We start from the raw sequence: 25,304 nt of genomic DNA on the forward strand, positions 1-25,304 counted from the left end.
CTTACTTTGTTTTTTCTTTTTTTTATACTGTTTTTGTTCCTGTGTCTTTCAGTTTCTCAAGGTTCTTTAGATAAGGAGTATCCACCTTTTATTTGTAATATATTGTAAATATTTTCTTCTAGTACATCAGGGGTTTTTTGGTGCTGTTTGTTTTTTTGATATAGGGTCTCACTGTCCAGCCCAGGCTGGCCACAAACTCACAATCCTTCTCCCTCAGCCTCAGTGCTGGAATTGTAGGTGTGTGCCACCACACCTGGTGTTTTTTGTTTTTTGTTTTTTTCACTTTCTCTCTTGCCCATCTTGTAAGCTCCAGCTCAATTACTGGACATGAGTGACGCATCCTCAACATCCCAGTTTGGAGGCCTCCTTTCTCTCCTGAAATTCCAGCATACTTAAAGTTTATGTTTCAAAGTAGTTGGTTGCTATTTATGGGTATATCATATTTCATCTGGGTTTTAGTTATTCCTACAAGGCTTGACGCTCTAAGGATAAGATCAGTGTTTTTTTTCTTTCCAGCCCCAGAGTACTCAGCAGACAGCCTTGCAGTTCTCAGATATTGACTAAGTGAAATTATCAGATATTTAAGGAATAAGTGAACAATACAACAGAAATATGGCTTATGACCACCTGAAGAAGTGTGTGTGCACTTGTGTGTGCATGTACTCACACACGTGAGAGAGGTAGGAGGTAGGGTATCCAGCAACAGATTTACCTCTTGATAAACCTCAACTTTTTTTTTTTTTCCTGGCAGTACTGGAGTTTGAACTCAGGGCTTCACACTTGCATGGCAAGTATTCTACCATTTGAGCCACTCAACCAGCCCTACTTTGTGATGCGTATTTTCAACATAGGGTCTTGTGAACTATTTTCTCAGGCTGGCTTCGAACCGTCATCCTCGTGATCTCTGCCTCCTGAGTAGCTAGGATTACAGGTGTGAGCCACCGGCGCCCAGCAATCTCAGTTATTTAAAAGCAAACAAGCAGTGTTGTAGAGGAAATGAGCTTATAGGAAAATCTGCCTGGAAACTTTTATTTTTTTAATTCCTTCTAACACAGGTACTGATTTACCATTTATCCATATTCCAATAAATCATAAGAATATTTACTTTTTATACATTATATTTATGTTACTTTAATCATTATGTATTGTTTCCCAGGGCTGATGTAACACAGTATCACAGACTAATGGCTTAAACATTAGAAACTTACTGTCTCACAGTTCTGCAAGCTAGAAGTCCAAACTTCACGTACCAACAGTGTTGGTTTCTGTTTTGCTCACGAACTGGGGTTTGAACTCAGGGCCTTGCTACACAGGTGCTCTGACTCTTGAGCTACTGTGCCAACCCTGGAGTTGGTTCCTTATGAGGGCTGTGGGAGAGAATCAGTCCCAGGTCTCCCTTCCAGGCTGTGGATGGCCTCTCATTCATGTCCACATGACATCCTCCCATCGATCATCAGTACATAGATGTCTGCAAGTCTCCTCTTCTTAAAACAGACTGCAGTCTTTCTAAGGTCCACCCTAGTGACCTCATCTTAACCTGTTGACCCCTGTAAGACCATGTACCCAAATAAGGTCATGTTGTGTCACTGAGGCCTGGGACTTCAATATATGAGTTTTGAGGAGGAACCACAATTAATGGGTAATCGTCCCACAACACTTTAGAAATGAAGCCTAAAGTCATCTGTCTTTTCTTAAGAGAATTATAAGTAATAGGATTTTCAGTCTGTAGTGTGTTCTCAGGGGGTCTCAGCATGTTGGGTGCTGTGTGCAGAATGTCACCCCGTATACATTTGATACAGGTTCCCTGCAAAAAGTCTGCAGTATTGTGAACTCACATTGTTTTATCTACAACATAGGTGCCAGAATCCCTGGAAGACCTCGGGTGTACATTGAGACCTGATCGCGCAGGGGTGGTGTATGAAGCCACCACTGTGGAGGTGGACATGTCTGCGTCCATCACACTGCAAGTGCTGGTTACCACCCCAGGGAACATTTCCTGTTTCTGGCTTTTTAAACACAGCTCCCTGGATTGCCAGCCCCATTTTGATGTACAAAACAGGTAAGAGAGGGGGATGTAGCCTATAAGGATATTTTGGAGCAATACTTTCTTGCATAAAATGTAGTCAGTTTGGAATTTCTTGTCGTTTCTGTCCATATCTACTGTAATTCTTATCTTCAGTAAACAATAAACCAAAAACGGAGTTAGGGTGTGGATGCATGACATTTTATATTTGTCAAATCCCATAGGATGTACAATGCAAAAAGTGAACCCTAATATAAACTGTGGACTTTGGTTAAGGATAACTGTATCAAATTGTTTTTAATGATAATAAATATACCACACTTGTACAAAATAGTAATAATATAGGAAGCTATGCTGTTGGGAAGGTTATATTTAGGATTTCCTTGTACTTTCTACTCAATTTTTTTATAAATCTAGAAACTGCTCTAAAAATAAAGTTATTGACTTAAGTATATATGTATATATACAAATTATATGGATATCATAGATATCTAGGTAGAACAGTGAGTGTTGAGTGGCTGGCAAAATGTAAAACAAATATTGAAGAGAATAGTTAGGATTTTTTAAAGTGTCTTATTTTTTAATTGGCTGTTAAGTTAAAGATAAAAATTAGCAAGTTTTCATTTTATTCTAGTTGAAGTAGCAAGAAAGTTCTTTCTGGGAAATGCTGGGGAGAGGACATTTGGCTTTATCTGTTTTCTTTCAAAATATTATAGGAAGCAATGCAATGTTACGTGATAATTATAAAATATTCGATCTGTCCATAAGGAACATTGGCCACTTTATCCAGAAAATACAACTTAGCCAAGATTTGTGGGAAATATCCAAACCTCTGTCTAACTCTGAGCTGATTGCTGTGCTGTGCTGTCCATCTCTTCTTGCTGAAACCAGCTAGGGCCAGGGCATAGGGTATTTAAATGCCTTCTGAATGAATTTTTCTTTTTAAATCATGGGGATGTTCTAGTGCCCATAGCTGTATGGAAAGCATTGTCTTTCTAGAAATGAAGCAGCAAATGATACTCCAGATGCCTGAGAGAGCATCATGCCCTTGATTGAAGCGTTGGAGTACCTCTCCATGACTGATTTGTACCAGTTATGTGTTTGTATTTGTTCTTTGAGGTCAAACAAATCTTGAGCAATTTTCAGGATGATGGGTATAATTCTAAAGTTTAGTTCTCAGTCTTGGAACACATTCATTTTCCTTTCCTCTTTTGAGATTGTATTACTCACTTCTGCTTTCTGGTTACTTTTATCTCAGAATTAAACCAAAGAACACTTCTATTAAGAATTTTGGTTAGGGGCTTGGTAGCTCCGTGGTAGATGCTTGCCTAGCATGTACAAGGCCCTGGGTTCTATCCTTAAAACTGCAAAAAAGAAAAAAATAATAAGTTTGGCTTAAAGAAATATTCTGGCATCCATTAAAATTTTATGCTCATACTGTTCTCACCAGATTGAGATCAAAAACCAATGTAGCAAAATAGGACTCTTTTCACTCCATGGAGGGCTGGCAGCCCTATTTGCTAGCCAGAGTCATAGTTACCCTGTAGGTTAGTTAACTTGGTACCAAAGCATGTTTAGTAACACTTTCACGGTAGAGAGTAGTAGAACTTTATATTTGGACTTTGACTTATGGACTGACATACTGAGCACCTAAGCTTTGAAGAGTTCACAAATGAGGGCTGGGGAGTGTGAGTCGGGTAGAGCACTTGGGTAGCATGTGTGAGACCCTGCAATTCATCCCCAGCAGTACAAACGTTCACAAATGATACAGGAGAGAGAATGGTTCAGAGAAAGAAGTTACATCACCAAAATTGATCTACAGAAGCAAATCAAATATTTGTTCTGCTAATTGCTCTATGTGTGGATGCAGGCGCAGGCTGTCCTGAGCCAGCTGCCTTGTGCTCCGAATCCGGGCTTCAGGAAGAAACCATGCATTTGGATTGCCTGGGGAATCTGGCTAAAATGCACATTCTGATCCCTTAGGTCTGAGTAAGGCCTGAGATTCGGTATCTACATGCTAACACTGTTAAAAGACCACGCTTTGAGTAGTAAGGGTATAAAAGTCAGACTGTGGGCTGGTGGAGTGGCTCAAGAGGTTGAGTGCCTGCCTAACAAGCATGAAGCCCTGGTTCAAACCCAGTACCACCAAAAGCAAGAAGAAAAAGATCCACAGATTAAAAGTCACACTGTGAGGACTGGGGGGCATGGCTCAAGTGGTAGAGGACCTACTTAGCAAAAGTGAGGCCCTGAGTTCAAAAAGGAAAAAAAAATGTGAATTGAAATCCAACATTCCTCAATAAACTGCTAGAGAGCACTATAAGCCCTAAGGAGGGTAGGTGTCACCAAATCCATATCCAAATGATCTCTTTGAAGAGATGACCACAGCCAAATTCACCTTTGTTGGAACTGTTCTAAGAATGGGGGAAAGGGAGATAAAGGAGGATGATAGAGGGGGTGAATTTAACTTGATATATTGTAAGTACTTTTGTAAATGTCACACTGTACCCCCTGTACAACAATAATATAATAATAAAAAATTTAAAAAAAAAGAAATACTGAGGCAGAGATGTCTGTCTCCTTACTCCTTTTTCCTCACTTTGCAAATGGGGAACTGAAGCTGGCAGCCAGATGACTGGACAAATATGACCATGGAAGGTGCTTTTTCACTGAAGGGAATGGCAGGTCACCATCAGTGTTCATGTACCATCAAGGCTGTATATTTCTGGATGGGAGTTTTCCCTCCAAGGGGCTTGGAAAACGTGAGCTGGTGGTGATGAGTAGAACTCACTTTTAAGGGTGGGACCAGTTAACAGTCAAGGTCAAACTAACACTGCTCAGGCTGGGTGTTAGGCACAGAGGCTGAATTCTCCATGAAGCAGCCCTGGGTGCTACAGTCATAGGGAGCTATCAACCCACTTCTGACTCAGTATGAAATTTTATGTTTTTAGTTTCACACATGTTCCAAACTAACCAGTTCTCTTTCCTGTTTCGCAGAGGCATTGTGTCCATGGTCATTTTGAAAATGACAGAGACCCAAGCTGGAGAATACCTACTTTTTATTCAAAGTGAAGCTACTAATTACACAGTCTTGTTTACAGTGAGTATAAGAAGTAAGTCCAGCTTACTACTAGGTATTCCTGTCTTCCAAAAAGGTGGCTTGGAATTTATGTTATTTTGATCCTTTTCCCAATATGTAGCTGAATTGATTGAGTTCACTTCATGCTGTCCACATAACCTTCAAATTGTATTGCTTTGACTTTTATTTGTTTACTTATGGTGGTACTGAGGCTTGAACTCAGGGCCTCATACTTGCTAAGCAGGTACTCTACCGCTTGAGCCACTCTGCCAGCCCTGCTTTTGTTTTTTTTTTTAATCTAGGTTAAAATTAAAAAAAAAAATTATTTTTGGCGGTCCTGTAGTTTGAACTCAGGGCCTTATGCTTGTTAGGAAGGTCTTCTACCATTTGAGCCACACCCAGCCCCTTAGAAGGGTGAGTCATATTAATTGATAGGCTTTTCTCTCTCTCTTTTTTTTTTTTTTGGTATTGACAGGCTCCCCTTGATCAAACTTTAGTTAGGAGGCTCCTCTGATGCTTTTTTTTTTTTTTTTACAGTACCAGGATTTGAACTCAGGCCTAGTGCTTGCTAGGCAAGTATGTCCATGTAACCTACTGAGAAATGAGAATCCCTGAGATCTTCCTGTGGTCTCTCAAAATATGACTGCTCTTTAAACACTTTGTAATGCACTATTCAGGCCCCCTTCTTTTTTTTTTTTTTTAGTAATGGATGGATGACAGGGAAGAATTAGAAACCACTTTGACCTTGGAATCAGAAGTCTTAGGTTCTATTTCTGGTTCCAATACTACCACCTTTGACAGGTTGCTGAATTTCTCTAAGCCCTGATTTCCTTATCTGTGAAAGCAGGATAAAAATATGCATGCAGAGGATTGTAAGGCTGCAGTGTGATCCAACCGAACTGTCTGACATGATGAAAATGTTCTGTCTACTCTGTCCAGGGGCATAGTCCCTGGCCACAGGTGGCCAGTGAGCACTCAGAATGTGGCTAGTGTAACTGAAGAACCAAAATGGTAATTGTATTCAATTTTAATTAATTACAATTCTAATTTAAGTAGCCAGGTTGTAGCTAGTAGCTACTGTATTGATCAGAGCAGTCCATACAAATGCCAGGCCATATGCCACTGTGAGGAACAATCCAAATGTCCTCACCTGCAGTGGCAGTGACAGGGTTGGTAAAGTCACCACCTCCAGGTGCCTTCTGGCTTCTCCTCATTTCATCCCATGACACACAGACCTAGCATTAGCACAGACTATGCTGTGCATACTCCCTACTCCTTTGCCTTTCATGACTAATAACGGTGACAGTAGTCATACAACTGGTTGCGTATCTGGGGCCCAGGCCAGAGCTTTCAGTTAGCATCTCTGGCTGCACATGGTACAACTTGCCAGGTAAATACACAAAGCTGGGTGTGATGCCTATGTGTGCAGCCCACAGAGGTGAGGGCCCCAGGTCAGGAATGACCATGGCTACACTTGTTGAAGGTGCTCTTTGGGTGTTCCCTCAAGAGCTCACAGTGACCCTGTCTCTGAGTTGGTGTGGAAGCAGACATCTGCAATGTGTGAGGATGGGCACAATGGGGCTGGTGAAAACCAGGCCTGCACTTTCTGCACTTCATAGCTGGGCCTTGTGGGAGAGTCACTGACTCAGGGCTGCTGACTGGAGGTTCTTGGATATCATCTTTTTGAGATTGAGGCAGCAAATGGTACCCCAAAGGCCTGAGAGAGTATCATGCTCTTGACATACATAGGGTGTTAGGTCCTACAGTCAGCCTGTAAGGCAAAATTGTGAAGCCAAAATTGTTCTGAAAAGCCCTCAGTTACTCTGATTGTGGTAGGACCAGAGCTGGGAAATGCAAAATCCAAGAGCTGTTTTGCGTTGCTCTTTGCTTTGGGTCTTGATTCCTGTCTTTGTCTTAGTTGTTTGTCTCCCCTCTGTGGGACAGGAAGTATGTACTCCAGGTTGGAAGAAGATTAGAAGGATAAGAAATTTCTCTCTGTCTCTATCCCTTTCTCTCTTGCCATGGGTACATCATGGCCGTATTATATTTAGGATACTTTCTTTTCACTTAAGATTTATAATGAAAAATTACCACCACATGCTGGGTGTGGTGGTATACACCTGTAACCCCAGCACTCTCTGAGTCTGAGGCAAGAGGATAGTAGGTTCAAGGCCAGCCTAAAGTACGTAGTAAGACCCTTTTTTAAAAAAAAAAAAAATCATTCAAGTAAATTATAACATTTGTAGTATTATTCTGGATGGTGGAATTAAAAAAACAAAAAACAGCTGGGAGAGACTTGGCAATGGCCGACGTGAACGTCGGTCATAAGCTCAATATTCACCACAAGTGTGGCGTGGCTGCAAAAAAGTGAAGTTGAACCTTGGCAGTGTCTAGCTTAAGGAAATTAATAGGTTATTCATTTCAATTCTGCATTTTTCAGCTAAATATGGACAATATATAGAGCAACCAAGATCTGAGAAATTTAGCATTCCTTAAATTAGGAGCAAGTCAGGGAGATAGGAATGTTTAACATAGAGAAGGAAATACTGTGAGGAGTGGAGATTTATTAAAATATAATATAAATAGAGGAAGTTCTTCCTGGCTTTGACTCAGAAACCTGGGGCTAACTAGCAAAAATACCTTGAGTGGTAATTATCTCCCTTAACTTGGTTTCTAACTTTAAATATTTAAAGAATTGTAATATGGAAGCAAAGCTATACTTTAAAAAACAGTTGCTCTAGAGGATAGGACTACGCCAAAGGTTAGAAATGATGGAGCCAAAAAGTAAAAACAACCTAAAAATGGGAAAAATACTTGCAGTTTATATTCTACAAAGTTTATTCATGATATGCAAAGAGCTTCTGTAAGCCAATATGAAGTAAAGTAGTATTATATAGATATATATTGAATAATATATAACATTTTTAAACAAAATGTATTATAAGGAGAGAAATTGGAATTAAGTATAGGAAATTTTTCATTAAAAAAAGTCAGTGAAGGCTGGCAGAGTAGCTCAAGTGGTAGAGCAACTGCCCAGCAAATGTGAGGCCCTAAGTTCAAACCCCAGTACCACCTAAGAAAAAAAAGTTAGTAAAAAAATTGGAATGCTTTTCACACTGGAATGTAGTGGCCTGCAGTTTTTAGAAAAGTCCAAAACCTTTAGAAGTAATGCCTGTAATTCTAGCACTAGGAAGGTGGAGGCAGGAAGATTGTGAATTTGAGGCCAGTCTGAGCTATAGAGTGAGACCTTGTCTTTAAAAAAGAAAGAAGTTGCCGGGCACCAGTGGCTCATGCCTGTAATCCTAGCTATTCAGGAGGCAGAGATCAGGAAGACCGTGGTTTGAAGCCAGCCCAGACAAATAGTTAGCAAGACCTATCTCAAAAAAACCCATCACAAAAAAGGGCTGGTAGAAAGGCTCAGGGTGTAGGCCCTGAGTTCTAGCCCACAAAAAAAAAAAAAAGAGAGAAAGAAAGTAAGAAGGAAAGGAGAGACGAGATGGAGAAGGAGAAGAAAAAGAGGAGAGCAGGAGAGGGAAAGGAGGGAAGAAGAAAGCCCCAGCAGGAATAGGAAGTTTATATGTTAGGCATGGTTAGGAGCAGAGGGGTGTGTGTGTGTGTGTGTAATGGGAGGCTCAACTAAACCGGTACATTCTGTCCCAATTCTAACTGCATCCTACTCTATTTCTGCATTTCTACACCATGATACATTTCTCTCTAGTTGTATATGAAATTATAGGAAGAGAGTTGTTTTAAGCTGTATGCTAAATAAGGGACTTAAGCTATATTGCTAGTTTCTTTTCCTTACACCTATCAATATTTGTATTTCCCATGATTTCACTGCAGTTACTTTGCTTATCTTTGGATTTGCGAAATACCCAGAGAAATGGGCCAAAGGATAAATGTTAAAGTTGAAATTGCATTCAGAGTTGCATCTCACGTATTGGTTTGTGTACAGAGAGCCAAAGACACTGTTGTGGTATAAAATACTAACTTAAAAAAAATTACATAGAATTCTTTTTTGGAGGGGGACACTAAGATAATTATTTTTAAAATACTAAAATGTTTATAATTTATGATGCTTTAGATACACTGCTGTACACATTAAGAAGACCTTACTTTAGAAAAATGGAAAATCAGGACGCACTGGTGTGCATATCTGAGAGTGTTCCAGAGCCTGTCGTGGAATGGGTACTCTGTGATGCACAGGTCGAAAGGTAGGACATACATAGAGGTAACTGCTATTATTATTATTTTTTGATGCTTTTCTAATGTAGCTAACATCATACCATATGTAAAATTTAATTTACCCCCATTCCAACAGAAAACTCTCTTTAAACGTAAAGAATGACTGATATGGGACTCACAGGGAACAAGATGGGGGTTTGTTTAGGAAGGGGGCCTTTGTTTGAGATGTCCTCAAATCAACTGCAGGGTCATGTTCCACATAGCACCACACAAATAAAAACCCTTTTAAGTTAGAGGATTGTTGGCTTCCCATATATCTGACTGGAGGAAAAAGAAAGATACTGATTTCCTGTGACTTAATGTTTAATTTGTGATTGTTCTGGAAAAGCACTTTAAAGATAGTTGATTGTAGATATAGAATCTAGGACTAGGTAGCTTGGCTTTGAGCCCTGGTTTGTTTATCAGCTGTGTGGCCTTGGTCACAAGTTACTTAGCCTCTCTGTGCCTCAACAGAAGAATGGGATTTGTAGCAAGTACTTACCTTACAGGATGGTTCTGATGATTGCATGAGTTGATAGCTGAAGCACATAGAACAGTGCCTGGCAGATAAATAAGTACAGAGTAACTGTTAACTGTTGTTTTGCAAATATGCTATAACTCAGTTCTCACTAAGTAAGAATTTACACAGTTTGAGCTAGTTAAAATCTAATAAAGCACTTTGTGGAAAAACTGGACAATATGTAAATATATCTGTGTGTGTGTATGTATGCACATATACACATGTATATATGACTTATAGAAAAAAAGATTGGAAAGATACACATCATGTAATAACAGTTATTGTCTTAGGGAATAGGAATTTGGGTAATTTAAAATTCTTTTCTTTGAGTGTTTCTCTATTTTCCAACATTTCTATAATGAACTCAATTGCTATTGCTTTTTTTTTTTTTTTTTTTTGCGGTACTGAACTCAGAGCCTACACCTTGAGCCACTCCAGCAGCCCTTTTTTTTGTGATGGGTTTTTTCAACATAGGGTCTTCGAACTATTTTCCCAGGCTGGCTTTGAACTGTGATCCTTCTGATCTCTGCCTCTTGAGTAGCTAGGATTACAGGTGTGAGCCCAATACTGTTGTCTTCTTATAAGAAAAAAGTAACTCAAGGAAGACACAGAAACCATCGATAGAGTGTATTGAATTCGAGGGATAAAGACAAGAGGACTCTACACAAACTCTAAAATCATTGTCAGCTTTGGGGAAAGTCGTGGCTATGGAAACTTCATTAGGAAAGCCCATTTTCTGTTGATCTGTTGAACATGGAGATGGCTTGGCTGCCTTCCTGAGAGACACCTTTGCTTCTTTCTTCTTCTGTTTGCTTTGGGGATTCTGGTGCCTCTGGCAACTTCAACCTCTCTCCCTCTCCCTGGTCTTCCTCTTCCGTGCTCAGAAGAAAAACATACAGATCTTTTAAAGCCCTTTCCTATCTCTCTGTCCTCTTTCTGTCTTCCTTCTCAGTTCTTCCTTTATTTCCCTATCTTTAAATAACAATGGAAAAAAAAGAGTGACCAAGCAAAAGAAAATGTAAGCTATTTTGTCATGCAACATTATTCTAATTAGTTGAGATTACTTAGCTAGCTCTCTATGAATTCTTGGCTGAAGCCCTAGACGTGGTTTGTTTTCCTTTCAACCTTGCTTTTGCTTTTTTTTTTTTTTTGGCACAAATGGGGCTTGAATTTAGGGCCTCACACTTGCTAGGCAGATGCTCTACCACTTAAGCCATTCCACCAGCTCTAGACCTTGTTTTTTTTGGTGGGGGTGGGGGGTACGGGTACCCTCCTGCTTGAGCCAGGCCTCCAGCCATTTTTGCTCTGATTATTTTGGAGATAGGGTCTGTTTTTTTGCCCAGGCACAGACTGCAATCCTCCTATTTTACACTGTAGCTGGGATGATAGCTGAGCACCCCCACACCCAGCTTCTTTCCTTTGAGATGGGGTCTCTCAGACTTTTATGCCCAGAGTGGCCAGGAACCACAATCCTCTGGATCTCAGCCTCTCAAGTAGCTAGGATTACAGGTGTGAGCCACCAGCGCCCATCTTGACCTGCTCTTTTCTTTGGTCCCTTAAAAAAGGCTTTAAACCTGCAACTTTTTTTTTCTACTGAACATTTCTATTTCTGTTTTCTTTTTTTTTTTCCCCCAATGCTGGGAATTGAACCCCAGCTTGCATTTGTCATTTTAAAACATATTTAGCCATTGGGCATTTATTTCTAATTGCAGCTGTAAAGAAGAAAGTCCAGCAGTTGTGAAAAAGGAGGAAAAGGTTCTTCATGAATTATTTGGAACAGACATAAGGTGCTGTGCAACAAATGAACTTGGCAAAGAATGTACCAAGCTGTTCACAATAGGTAATTCTGTAGTATCCCGTGCTTTCATTTTTAGTTACTGCTCCTTAGAAAACTGTCTGGGACTAATAGCAACTGCTTAGGTGATCATCAAACTTCAGAAATTCTTCCTTTCCTTTGTATTTTTTTTTTGTAGGTGCTGAGATCAAATGTAGGGCCTCATGCATGCTAACCACACACTTGACTACGGAGCTATACCCCAGCCCCCTTAGACCATTTTAAATGTAATAGTATGGATTCTGTAAGTGGTGATTTCTTTATGAAAGACTAGTCAGTCTCCAGATGATTATTTTATGAATTAAGTTAGAAACACTGGAGATGGTAAAATCTTTGTTCTTCAAGATGGTCAAGATATATTTTGTGATGAGAAAAAAAGTCACGTTTTTGTCTTCTTCTAGATCTAAATAAAACTCCTCAGACCACACTGCCTCAATTGTTCCTGAAAGTTGGGGAGCCCTTGTGGATAAGGTGCAAAGCTGTTCACGTGAATCATGGGTTTGGGCTCACTTGGGAATTAGAAAACAAAGCCCTGGAGGAGGTAATGTGACAAGTTTGCACTCCAAAAATTTAGGACCATGAGCTAATAGCACTGGCTGGCAACATTCAAAGCAAATTCTGTTTTATTACACCTAGGGTAGCTACTTTGAGATGAGTACCTATTCAACGAACAGAACTATGATACGGATTCTGTTTGCTTTTGTATCATCAGTGGGAAGAAACGACACTGGATATTACACTTGCTCCTCCTCACAGCATCCCAGCCAATCAGCTCTGGTGACCATCCTAGGTAATGCAGGCTCACCATGCAATTTTTATCCGTATTTTTAGTTGCTTATAGTGTGGAATGTCAGATAGGTAATACAAATTCTGTATCATGCTGCCCTGAAAAAGCTGAAAGAGAAATCAAGTTAGGAAAACCTTGCAAAGATAAAGTGCCCACTGCCTTCCTTTCCCAAATATAAATACAAAAGTATTTGTCCTCCAATAGACTGTAAGTTTCCTGAGGACAGGGACCATCGCTTTTGTCCTCCTAGTCCCAGAACCTGATACAAGACAGGTGCTTAATAAATGCTTATTCTGAGAATCTACTGCCAGCACAGTGAGCAATGCCTTGGAGAATTGTTCATACACTGAGGTAAATGGAAATTTGGTGGGCTTTGCAGAATTTGAAAATAGCCATGCTCCACTGTACACATGTATGGAATTGTCACAACGAAATGCCCTCATATGTTAATGTCTGATAATTCAAAAATAAAATTTTTCAAAAGAAAATAACCAGAGTAGGGTACAACCTGTAGCCATAATGACAATGCAAAGAAATGCTGTCATTCTCTTAGCACACTAGTAAGAAGTGTCCCAGATAGGACCTCATGCTAGCCAGGTTGCTTTTGTATTTGTGCCTTGAGATTATTTTATGTGGGACCTGACGCTGACAGAGTCATTGTTCTGGATGAGAACAGGGTCTTCCAGACCCTTCCCTAGTGTGTACATGTTTGTCTGAAGAATCTGTAGGGTTTTTTTTTTTTTTTTTGTATAGTTATCTGGGAAGAAGCTCAGCTATTTACATCCCATTCTTTAAGGAATCTTAAATCTAAAAGATTATGAGCTCAGACTTAAAACTGAGGCTTAGATTTCTACATTTCTTCTTGGACTATCAAACCTGATTTGCAGCACGCCAGCATCTCAGCTTTCTTGCGTGAACCTGATGAATAGAAAGTTGTTTTCCCATCTCAATACATTGCCAGATAAATCTCAGTGTCTCATTCATAAATGCTTTTTTTTTCTTACAGAAAAAGGATTTATAAATGCTACCAATTCAAGTGAAGCTTATGAAATTGACCAGTATGAAGAGTTTTGTTTTTCTGTCAGGTTTAAAGCATATCCACAAATCCAGTGTACGTGGACTTTTTCTAGAAAATCATTTCCTTGTGAACAAAGTGGTCTTGAAGATGGTTACAGGTGAGAGAACTCAGAGCTCTAAGACTTACTGTTCTTAGCACAATTGTCCTTACTCAGTGCCCTTCAGAAGGACAGTTTTGTTCTCATGAAAGTGAATTCTCCTATCATGAGTTTTTGTATGTATTTTGGAGGTGCTGAGGATCGAATCCAGGGCTTTGTGAATGCTAGGCAAGCACTCCACCACTGTGCCATCCACCCCTGGAAATTCATGTCTTATTGAGTTGAAATTAAAGACAAGAAAGCAAACAGCACACTATGAGGATATGGTAGCAAACTTAACAATGGCTTCAGAGTATAGGGAATCCTACTGATGTGAATATGGGCTTGTGGAATTTTCTGAGTCACAAGGTTCTTACTTCTATTTGAGAGTGCTGTGCTGTAGTACCTGAGTCAACCTGAGCCCTCAAGGAAACAAAACTCCTTAAAACCAGGAAAATATTACCTATAGGCATATTGATGTATATCTTCAAAAAATAAATGCAGAAATAACACAACCATAAGTGGTGAAGGAAAATTTGGTTCTAGGGATTTGCACAGGTATAGTCAAGACTGTCTTAAGGGAAGAATTCTTCCTTCCCTCTTTGGAAAAGCAAAAACCAACTTTTTGCCTGTATTGTCTGTAGCTATGACCCCTCTCAGTGCTTAGAAGTAATCCTGTGTGACATGGGCTCAGGCTAGACAATGAGAGACCAAGAGACATATGCCTGCTCTCAAGCAAGTCTCAGCATGTACTCCACAAACCAACTGTCTCAGAGTCATCCTGAATCAAAATTGAGACAAATTTCCCAGATTTTTTTAAAGAAAATTTTATATGCTTAATTTTTTTTGCATAGTACTAGGTTTTGAACTCAGGGCTTTATGCTTGCTAGGAAGGTACTCCACTGTTTTAGCCATGTTTTTTTCTAAATTTTGAGGTAGGGGTTTGTTGTGTTGCACAGGTTGGCCTTGAACCACTGGGCTCAAGTGATTCTCTTGCCTCAGCTTCCCAAGTAGCTGGGACTGTAGGCATGAGCCACTTTACTGGGCAGTAGTGCATTTTTGATAAAAACCTTTGGTGATTTTTACCACTGATCTGCTGTCCAGGACAGGAGTCTCCAACCACATGTGGCTGGTGATAATGTCACATGTGCCAGTCCAACTTGACACATGCTACAACTTTATAGTTATATATTTTATAATGCACACTATATTTTGAAGCCTTAAGTATGAAAAATGTAAAATATCTCCTTCATAAATTTTGCATTGATTATGTGTTAAAATGATGATACTTTGCTTATATTGAGTTAAATGAAATCAACTATTAAACTTAATTTCACCTGCTTCTTTGTACTTTCTTCACATAGCTAGCTGACTGGGAATTTACAGAATGGCACATGTGGTTTTCATGTTGTAGTTTGTTTTTTAACTTTTTTTTTTTTTTGGTGGTACTGGGCTTTGAACTCAGCATCTTACACTTGCTAGGCAGGCGCTCTACCACTTGAGCCATTCCACCAGACTCATTTTGTCGAATAGCTCTAGTCTAGTTGGAAGAGTAATAATTGAATTCTTCTCATCTTGACTCTGCTAAATGTTTGTTTCATGACTATTGTGCCATTACTATGGTCTTTATTTGGATTTTTTTTCCTCTGATGCTGGAGATGAACCCAGGGCCTTGTACATGCTAGGCAAGTGTACTACCACTGAGCAACACCCCCCAGCCCTGTTTGTATTTTTATAAAAAGAGATTGCAAGGAACTATCTACATTTTCTTGCAGAAACTCCCTAATGTTGAAATGATTTATTGTCAAGGTAATTAGGAAAGCAGCCTTTGGCCTGTGAGCTGCCAAATACATACTCCCCTGACTCGGGGTTTCTCAACAGGAGCACACTGACATGTTGGTCTGGCTCATTCTCTGTGTAGAGGACTGTCTTGTGCATTGTAGGGTATTTGCCAGCATCCCTGGTCTCCTCCCACCGGATGCCAGTAGCACATCTTCCTTCTCCCAGTCATAATGACCAAAAATCTCTCCAGAAATTGTCAAATATCCCCTGGTAGGAAAAATGGCCACTGGCTGAGAACCACTGCCTTAGAAGGGTCACCCCATCATCCTCAGCTCTTCCTCAGAACCATCAGACTAAACCTGAAAGTAGGTCAGGCAGTGAGCAAGCCCCACTTGACCCTCCTTGAATTGATTGGTTGTCACATAGCAGTGCATTGCTATCTCTTCTCTTCTTTGTATTGTGTATCATTGTATTATCTAATCATGCTAGAAATGCTCCAAGCATTGTGGGAATTGCTTATGACTCTGATTCAAAGAGATAAAGGATCAATTCAAATGGCACCTTAATATCTTCTTGGGTTTGGATAAAGTATAGCCTCTCTCCTTCCTCCCCAGAGTTACACATTGCTTCTGTGCTGGTGGCCCCTTGCGTAACCAGAGGTTTTACAGAATCAGTGGGGAGAGGGCTATGTCTCTGACATTTAGATCATGGGCCAAGCTGATGAGCTAGTTATCTAATGTCATCTCATGGCCACAATCTGCATCCCTGAGCCTAAGTAGTTTCTTGTAGAGACAGCCAAATGAGTGAATGAGTCAGGGCAGATCATGACTTCCGTGGTGGTCTATACCTCTCTCGTTCCTAATTATCTGGTAACAATTATCTTTCTGTATGCCGGCTCTTACCTATGAGTTTATAATCTCCGTGAAGATTGGTGCTCTGAGCCGGGCTGAGGTCAGGAGGATTATGGTTTGAGGCTAGCCCAGGCAAATACTCCAAGAGACCCCATCTCCAAAATAACCAGAGCAAAATAGACTGAGGTGTCACTCAAGTGGTAGAGCGCCTGCTTTGCAAGTGCAAAGCTTGAGTTCAAACCACAACCCCACAAAGGGGGAAAAAAAAAAAAAGACAGGTACTCTGTAATTGCTCTATCTCTGTGTAAGGCCTTATTAGGGAAATGCATGTGTAATAAAGGATTGTGTTTATCCTCATCTCTGGAAAGAGCTCAAAGTGCATAGTGTGGGCCAAGGATGAACCAGCGGCATCCTCTTTGTACTGTAAGGACCACTCAGCACTTACCACCACTCAGCATTCAGTGTTTGCTTTTTTTAAAAGTTCTCAAAGAGGCTATAGTTTTCCTTGGTGCTAATGAGGGGACAGGTGTTATGGGCCACTGGAATACCTTAGGCAAAGGAAAGATGTTAAAAAAAAATTGTATATGTATTTGTGAGTCAGGGTCTGTCCTCATGTCTCAGTCCTCAAGTACTGGATTGCAAGACATGTGCCACCAATGACCAACTCAAGGTGCTCAAAATATTGGACAAAAACTGAACAATGAAAAACTGAAACACATTTCCGAGTGCCCCAAATGTCTTTTTTGGCTCTGTGTGGAGATGGGACATGATATGAGTTCTTTTCACCTTGTGATCATAGAAATGTTTCAAATTTACTAGGAAGCCACAAGAATAATACAGCCAGCATCCTTGATTTACCATCTCGATTCAGCAATTCGGTTGATCTGAATTGGAGTGGTTAAGTGCAGGATTTTAGTCAGGTTGTGAGAGTTGATTCTGGTGGCGTAGTGACACGAGTGTTTCTTTTGTTTCATCTGTAATGGAAAGGCCCGGTCATAACAATAGTCCTGCAGAAGCTTTGGTGTGGTCATGGTGTGTGCCAGAAGTCCTCGGCTTCCCCACTTTCTCAGCCTCATTTCTCCAATTCACTTCCTCAAATATTTCACCAGGGTTTATTAGGGCTTGCCTTTATGTGTTTGTGTTTTATTAAATTTTAACTTGCCAGCTGTCTTGGTATCCTGGTCTTGATAAAAGATTCCAGCATATTTCACCTGTTAGTTTGCATATCTGTCTATAGTCTTAATAATAAACACCAAATATGTCTTAGCGTTTCGAAGTTTCAGAGTTAAAATATATAACTTACTAGGCTTACAATTATTTAGTGGTCTCTTCTGGAAGCGTCTCCTTAGTCTTGCCCACTTCTTGGGGTTTCCTTTTTCCCTGAAATATTTCATTTTCTCCTCTGTGAATCTCAGTTCTGCCCCTACCAACCACTCACAGAGCATTTCCCAAGGGGTGCTGGGGTCGTAGGTCACAATGAGTCAGGGGCTTGCTTAGGACAAAAACAGACACACAGAAGAAAACAGGCTCCCAAGTATGGTTAAATGCTGTGTCATTGCAGAAGCTTGTGGAACCTGTGGCAGAACTGCCTTCATTTTCTGCAAGAGCTGGGCCTGAGTGTGTGCAGAACAGAGGGAAAATATACCAAGAGCTGCCAACTAAATCATGTCCATTTTACTGCTGCTATTTGTGACAGCTGTCCTGGCTCCTTCCTCCCCCATGCCCCCAAATACCCTACTCAGTTGTAAGTTATCAGGCACACCTTATGAAGCCTGTTACTGAGAGTCCCATATGCTTGTCTGAGATCTTACCATGTGCCAGCCAGCGTGCAAAGTGCTATCGCGGATAGTCTCTTTAGTCCCCATTTATGAAATATGAATACAGAAGCTACGTTTCCTGATCAATCACACGGGGCAAAGGCAATGCCCTTCATTCAGTTTTATTTTCCGAAATGGCCTTTAAAAAATAGAAATTCCACCCATAATTCCATTCCAGTGGTAACATTTCAGACTTTTCCAGTTAACTACCCATGGAAGCACCATGAAGTTGAGTGTGCCATTTGTAATCTGATTTTTCACTTAAAATATATCAGAAGTATCTTTTGATGCATAGTTGTATTATTTTATCTGCATTGCCATTTTTGGTTTTTCTGAGACAGGTCTCACTGTGTAGTTGAGGCTGGCCTCATATCATGATCCTTCTTCTTCTGCCTCCTGAGTGCTGGGATTACAGGTGTGCAACACTACCCCAGCACCTCATTTTTAACAGCTGCATAGTAGCCATTGTGCATGTTTTATTTTAACCAACTCCTGCTGATGAGGAGGAGTTTCATTTTTTTCCCTTGTATCTTTCTTTTTATTTAAGTGTGCTTTTCCTACTTACTGTATACCCCAGAGCTTCTAAAGTTCTTTTTTTATTCAAAAGATCATTAGACTTAGTAAGTCTCATGTCAATGACAACCTAAAACATCTGTCATGTTTATGATGTCCTTCTCTTCATTTTACAGACATGGAAACTAAGGTACAGAGAGGTTAAGTGATTGCCCAAGTTCAGAGCCCCGGGCAATGGCAGAGCTGGGACTGCATCAAAGCCATTGCTCTAACGACTTTAGTTATTTCTCAATAACTAAATGGTTTTAGTTGTTTCTCTATAGTGCTTCCTGACTCCAACTCATTTCAAAAGTGTGAGGTTCTCAGATCCAGCGTATAAGAAAATAGAAATGCACTGGGGGTGCAGGGGGAAGGAGGGGAGGCAGGTTGTAGCTCAGTATTAGAGCACTTGCCTGGCATGTTCAAGGTCCTGCCTGGTTTCCATTCCCAGTACCACACACACACACACACACACACACACACACACACACACCACACACACACACACACCACACACCACACACACACCACACACACCACACACACACCACACACACACACACCACACACACACACACACCACACACACACCACACACCACACACACCACACACACACACACACCACACACACACACACACCACACACCACACACACCACACACACCACACACACACACCACACACCACACACACCACACACACACCACACACACCACACACACACACACACCACACACCACACACACACCACACACACCACACACACACCACACACACACACACCACACACACACACACACCACACACACACCACACACCACACACACCACACACACACACACACCACACACACACACACACCACACACCACACACACACCACACACACCACACACACCACACACACACACCACACACCACACACACCACACACACACCACACACACCACACACACCACACACACACACCACACACCACACACACCACACACACACACACACACCACACACACACACACCACACACACACACACACCACACACACACCACACACCACACACACCACACACACACACACACCACACACACACACACCACACACACACACCACACACACACACACACACACCACACACACACACACCACACACACCACACACACACCACACACCACACACACACCACACACCACACACACACACACCACACACCACACACACACACACCACACACACACCACACACACACACACACACACACCACACACACACCACACACACACACACCACACACACCACACACACCACACACACACACACACCACACACACCACACACACACACACACACCACACACACACACACACACCACACACACACCACACACACACACCACACACACACACACCACACACACACACACCACACACACACACACACACACCACACACACACACACACACACGCACACATCCCAGCTAAGATGAGAACGAAGTCCAGGCTGGCCCATGCAAAAAAAAAAAATGCAAGACCCTATCCAAAAAATAACTGAAGTAATACAAGGCTGGAAGCATGGCTCAAGTGGTATAATATCTGCTTTAACAAGTGCAAGGCCCTGAGTTCAAATCCTAGTACTGCCAAAAAGCAAAACGAAAAAAACAAATGTTCTCATCTGGCATAAGATGTGCCATGCTTTGCTATTGAGCTTTTCGTGGCTGTCAGGGCCCTTGAAATAAGGTGAAAATGAGCATGGCATTGTAACCGATCAGATCGGACCCCAGGCGGGGGTCCAGGCAGCGAGGTCTCCAGGCTTCTTCCCCTGCCTGGGAAAACTGCCTTCACTCTCCTTGGCTCTTCCCTCCAAGCACTCAGCTTTCCCCACACTTGCTTTCTTGCATTTGCCCTCTGACTTGGCTTCAAGAATCCCTTGCTCTTTAAAGAACACATTCTTCCCTGCATGGTAAAATTACCTCCTGAGCCCCTGGAAAGAGCACACCCTTTCTCAACACCTTTCCTCTGAGTGCTAAATAATTGGAAAATTAAAAAATGACCTGCATTTGGATGACAGAGGAGAAAACCCTTTTCATAGCTGTGATGAGATTGTATGTTCTTAGTCTCTGAGACATTATTTCACTGGGAACTCAAATTTCCTGACCTCCTATCTACGCCAGACTGGCCATTTTTAGAAAACCCCTGGGGGAAAGAGGAAGCTTTGAGTCTCTGGGTCGTCTGATTGGTCAGTCCCCTTGGCATTCCCAGGGTCAGCCACACAGTGGTTGTTGCTAGGGTGACGGAAAGCAGCTTAAAGCAACCTGGAAGTTGGCTTTGTGTTCTGGTTATTTATGAGACCAATTTCCTACCTGGAAATTGTTCAGAAGAGTGGAAATACTTCAGGTGCTGTCTCTGTGGCAAAAGACGAAAGAGAAAAAAGTTCACAAAACCTTGGGCTTTGGTCTGCACTACGGTGCGTAGTTGTATTGGTCAGTGTTTTTTCCATCCAATTGACTAGAGCTTTTGGCACGGTCCTGGCCAGTCACATGGTCATCTTCTTCTTCAGAGAGGGTCTCACTATGTGTAGCCCAGACTGACCTCGAACTCTTGATCCTCCTGCCTCAGCCTTCTGAGTGCCAGGATTCCAGGTGCACCAGCACCACAGTGTCTTTCTTTTTCTTTTTGCTGTGCTGAGAGTTGAGCACTCTACCACTTGAGTCACGGCCCTGCCCCCTTTTAATCTGTCCTTCTTTGTCAAGGTCTTTGGCCATTGTCAGAAAGAATTACATTTTCCACACATCTTTTCTTGGTCTGGGAATGGCATGGCTCTAGGTTCCTCTTCTCCTTAGGCTGTCGTTTGGCTTTTCCCGAATCTTCCTGTCACTTCCACTTCACCAGCCTTTTCCTCATTGCCTAGAAATAGGTCAGGATAAGAAATCCCCCCTTTTTACTACTCCAGTAGTCTTGTTAACAAAGTAACTCTCAACTTGTTAAATGCTCAGCTTTTAACTACTGGAAACTTCCTTTTCTTCTTTTCTTGTGGTGCTGGAGATGGAACTCTGGCCTTGTGTGTGCTACCACTGAGCTAGACCCCAGCTCAGCAGCAGGAAATTTTTATTTTTCTTTTGGTGATACTGGGGTTTGAACTCAGGGCCTCTTGCTCACTAGGCTGTACCACTTGAGCCACTCCACCAGCCGTTTTTTTGTCTTGGATATTTACAAGACAGGGTCTCATGAACTATTTTCCTGGGGCTGGCCTTGAACTGCAATCTCCCTGATCTCTGCCTCCTGAGTAGCTAGGATTATAGGCATGAACCACTGGCGCCTGGTTTGTTGGAAACTTTTGATGTTAAGAGAAATGAAATTCTGTTGTCATTAGACAAAGTCAGAGGTACCATTTCACTAGGAGTTAAGGGCACACACAGGACATTGGTGTCAACTCAATGTGGGTTCAGAAGCTGCAGCTATCCTGTCATGTTCGAATCTCAGGAATCGACTGGGATTCTATTCTTGCCTTCTTTCTGCACATCTAATCCTGTACTTGCAATTTCTTTTTTTCCTGGTATGGTGCCTCTTGATTTTGCTTTCCTTTCCTTCCCCATTTTCTCTACCTTAGACAACAGTCATCTTGTCATGCTCTGAAACCCCAAATCTGAACTTTTACTTCTCCTATGATAGGACTTCCCACACTGTACTATAACCACTTTTTTTTTTGTAGTCAGGCTGGTCTTGAACTAGTGATTCTCCTGTTTCAGCCTCCTGAGTGCTGGGATCATGAATGTGGGCCACTGTGCCCAGCTCCCATAACTGCTTCTTTAACTCATCTGCTTCACCACCAAATTGTATATTCTGTGAGAATAGAAACCCATTTTTTTCAAACTTGCCATTAGATCTTTGATACCTCCCACAAAGTAGGGTCTGCCATTGATTGCTGAGTGAATGAATGAATGAATGAATGGATGACTGACTGAATAAATGAATTCCTGGTGTTACTACTATGTCCAACTTCCCTCCGATAAACTTTTCCTACTGTCTTCAGTAGGAAGACACTCTTCATGCTGTTCATCTTCAGCTCAGGGACCCAGAGTATCTGCTCTGTTTTCTTCAGCAAGTCTAAATAATTAGACCTGTCTTTCCAGGTCCACAGTCAATTGCCCCACTCTGCCCACTCATCCGTCTTTTCTCCAGCATCCCAACACTTCGTCCTTCTGCTCTAGCAAAGAGGCTTCCCTGTTCCTCTCCCTGTGGACCTACAGATCCCTGTCTCCTGGTTGTACCTCCTCCTTCGACTTTTGCCCTCTCATCTAAGCCAACTCATCTCGGGGATGCAGAGTAAGTCCTACTGCTGTAAAGTCACTCTACTTCTTTCATCTATACTCTTCTCTGCCTCCTGGATGTCTTTGATTCAATGTTTTAACTACTCTTCTTATTTAGGTTTTGTCCACCCACTTGAACTATGATATTTTGGGGGATAGAACCTGGAATAGTCTGGATCTCCCAAATGCCCATGTGTTGAAGGCTTGTTCCTCCAAGTAATGCCGGGAAATGATGGAACCTTTAAAATATGGGACCTTTTAAAGTGGGAGGTCTTTGGTTCATTGAGCAGATAGATGCTCTTGAAGGGAATTTTAGGATCTCGTCTTCTGAAGCTTTCTTTCAATTCCTGGCCACAAGGTGCTGCCTCATCACAGCCCAAATGCAACAGGGCCAACCAATCATGAATTGAAACCTCCAAAAAAACCCGAACCAAAACAAAAAAACCTGTGAGCCAAAATAAACCTTTTCTATTTATAAGTTGACTCACGTCAGGTATTTGTTATGGCAACATAAAGCTAACTAACAGGAGCCATCGTTTTTAGGTCGTTTGCATTCTGCACAGCTCCTAGTTTGAGGCTGGCTAACACTCCAGCACTTCCTGCTTTCCTTACTACTTTGCCCATACTACACATGGTCTTATTTTTTTTTTTCTTTTAACTTCAATTAAGCTATGACCTAATTAAATATCTTCTGAACTAGACTTAGACTTTATTTCATGTTAAGGGAATTATTTTCTTTTTATCTGATTTTGTTACAGGGAATGCAGGAAAGTATGTTCAATAGCTCCTTTGTCCTGTCCTCTCCCACACTAGCCAGCACCCCACTACGACAGCCAGCTTCTCATAGGCCTGGTAGGCATAGTAGGTAATCCCCAATAGCAAGTTACACATGCCACAATGTGTGTTTGGTGTGCATTCCAAGTAGGTACTAGAGCCTGCCAAAGCCACTCAAAGATTTCTGTGTAGGACTAGGGGGTTGGAGGATGGGATCTAGCAAGTGCGAGCTCTAGTACTGCCAAAAACAACAACAACAAAAATCTATATACACTTAGTGGATTGAGCCTTCATCACTGTTGACTGCTGTATAAATCAAGGGTTCTCTCCTGGACCAACATCGATGAACCAATCCTTTCAAGAAGCAGGGCAGCACAAGGAAACTACATGTGTAACTATCTTAAGCAAGCAACAATGTCATTTTCTTCTTCTTTTTTTTTTTCTTAAATAAAATAGGAGAACCGAAGGGCTGGTGGAACAGGTCCTGCCTGGGGGAGGGGTTGGTACTGGTGGGAGGAGCAGGGTGGTGGGGAAATGGTAAAGGAGGGTGAATATGGTACAAATACTGTGTACACATGTATGAAAATGGAAAAATGAGACCTGTTGAAACTATTCTAGGGATGGTGGGAGAAGTGATAAACGAGAATGGTGGAGAGAGTGAAATCAAGTATGCTATATCTGATATATTGTAAGAACTTTTGTAAATGCCACAATGTACCCCCAGCCAGCACAACAATAAAAAAAAAAAAAAAAGAAGGAGCAGGCAGCTCCTCTATCTGCTGATATTCTGCCAAGTTAGAGTATCCAGAATGAATGGAACAGCTCTACTCTCTCTGAGGAGCTCCAGACAGCCCTAAACCTTAATGTGCCTATGAACTACATACAGATTATTGTAAAATATAGATTTTTCAGTCCCTAGGCTTGGGGTGGGATCTGAATTTTGCATTGCTCCCGGGTTCCCAGATGATACCAGTGTTGATGCTGGGGCTGCCTGTCCACAGACCACACTTTGAGTGCAAGAGTGTAGAATACAGTCACCTCCTTGTCCTGTGAAAGTTAGCACGTGAGACTAGACTCATGGGAGACTTCATGCACGCCATCCTTCATTGTAGCACTTCTTGGAAGTATCAGCCTAAGCCAGTCTTTAATTCTTTTTCAAACAGCATATCTAAGTTTTGCAACCATAAGCACCAGCCAGGAGAATATATATTTCATGCAGAAAATGACGACGCCCAGTTCACCAAAATGTTCACGCTGAATATAAGAAGTAAGTGAAGTTGTCAAGAGTTTCATTTTTGTCTTCTAACTTCTTTTTTCTCTATTCATCTTAACGAAGAAGAGCCAAGTCATGGCTTAGAATGGATGCTAAAGAACTGTTTTTTGTATGCTGAAAAGTTTCGAAGTTTTATTCTTCTGTCTACTGGCACTGGTTATATATGTCTCTTTCTGTGTTTATCCTCAGAAGCTAAAAGATTTATTTCATATCCTGTCTGCATGTTCTTTAGCGTTGTGCTGTGTTTTTTTGTTTTGTTTTGTTTTCAGTACTAGGGTTTGAACTCAGGGCACCATGCTTGCTAGGCAAGCACTCTACTACTTGAGCCAC

General features: G+C 41.5%; 1 protein-coding gene across 4 annotated transcripts in view; it reads left to right on the forward strand.

Moving 5' to 3' along the window:
* The window catches only part of Flt3 (fms related receptor tyrosine kinase 3), a 125,403-nt gene that overhangs the window by 72,926 nt on the left and 27,173 nt on the right, over window positions 1-25,304 (forward strand). For 3 of the 4 annotated variants that reach the window (XM_074043636.1, XM_074043637.1, XM_020176817.2), the window contains exons 3-10: window positions 1,857-2,059; window positions 5,018-5,133; window positions 9,184-9,313; window positions 11,556-11,683; window positions 12,079-12,218; window positions 12,314-12,467; window positions 13,471-13,639; window positions 24,865-24,968. In XM_074043636.1, the coding sequence (XP_073899737.1) occupies window positions 1,857-2,059; window positions 5,018-5,133; window positions 9,184-9,313; window positions 11,556-11,683; window positions 12,079-12,218; window positions 12,314-12,467; window positions 13,471-13,639; window positions 24,865-24,968 (1,144 nt within the window). Of the gene's footprint in view, window positions 1-1,856; window positions 2,060-5,017; window positions 5,134-9,183; window positions 9,314-11,555; window positions 11,684-12,078; window positions 12,219-12,313; window positions 12,468-13,470; window positions 13,640-24,864; window positions 24,969-25,304 lie in introns of those variants that run through there. The other variant, XM_074043638.1, reaches the window with a different exon arrangement.

This window comes from Castor canadensis, chromosome 10, assembly GCF_047511655.1.
Source record: "Castor canadensis chromosome 10, mCasCan1.hap1v2, whole genome shotgun sequence".
In the NCBI taxonomy this organism is placed as follows: Eukaryota; Metazoa; Chordata; class Mammalia; order Rodentia; family Castoridae; genus Castor; species Castor canadensis.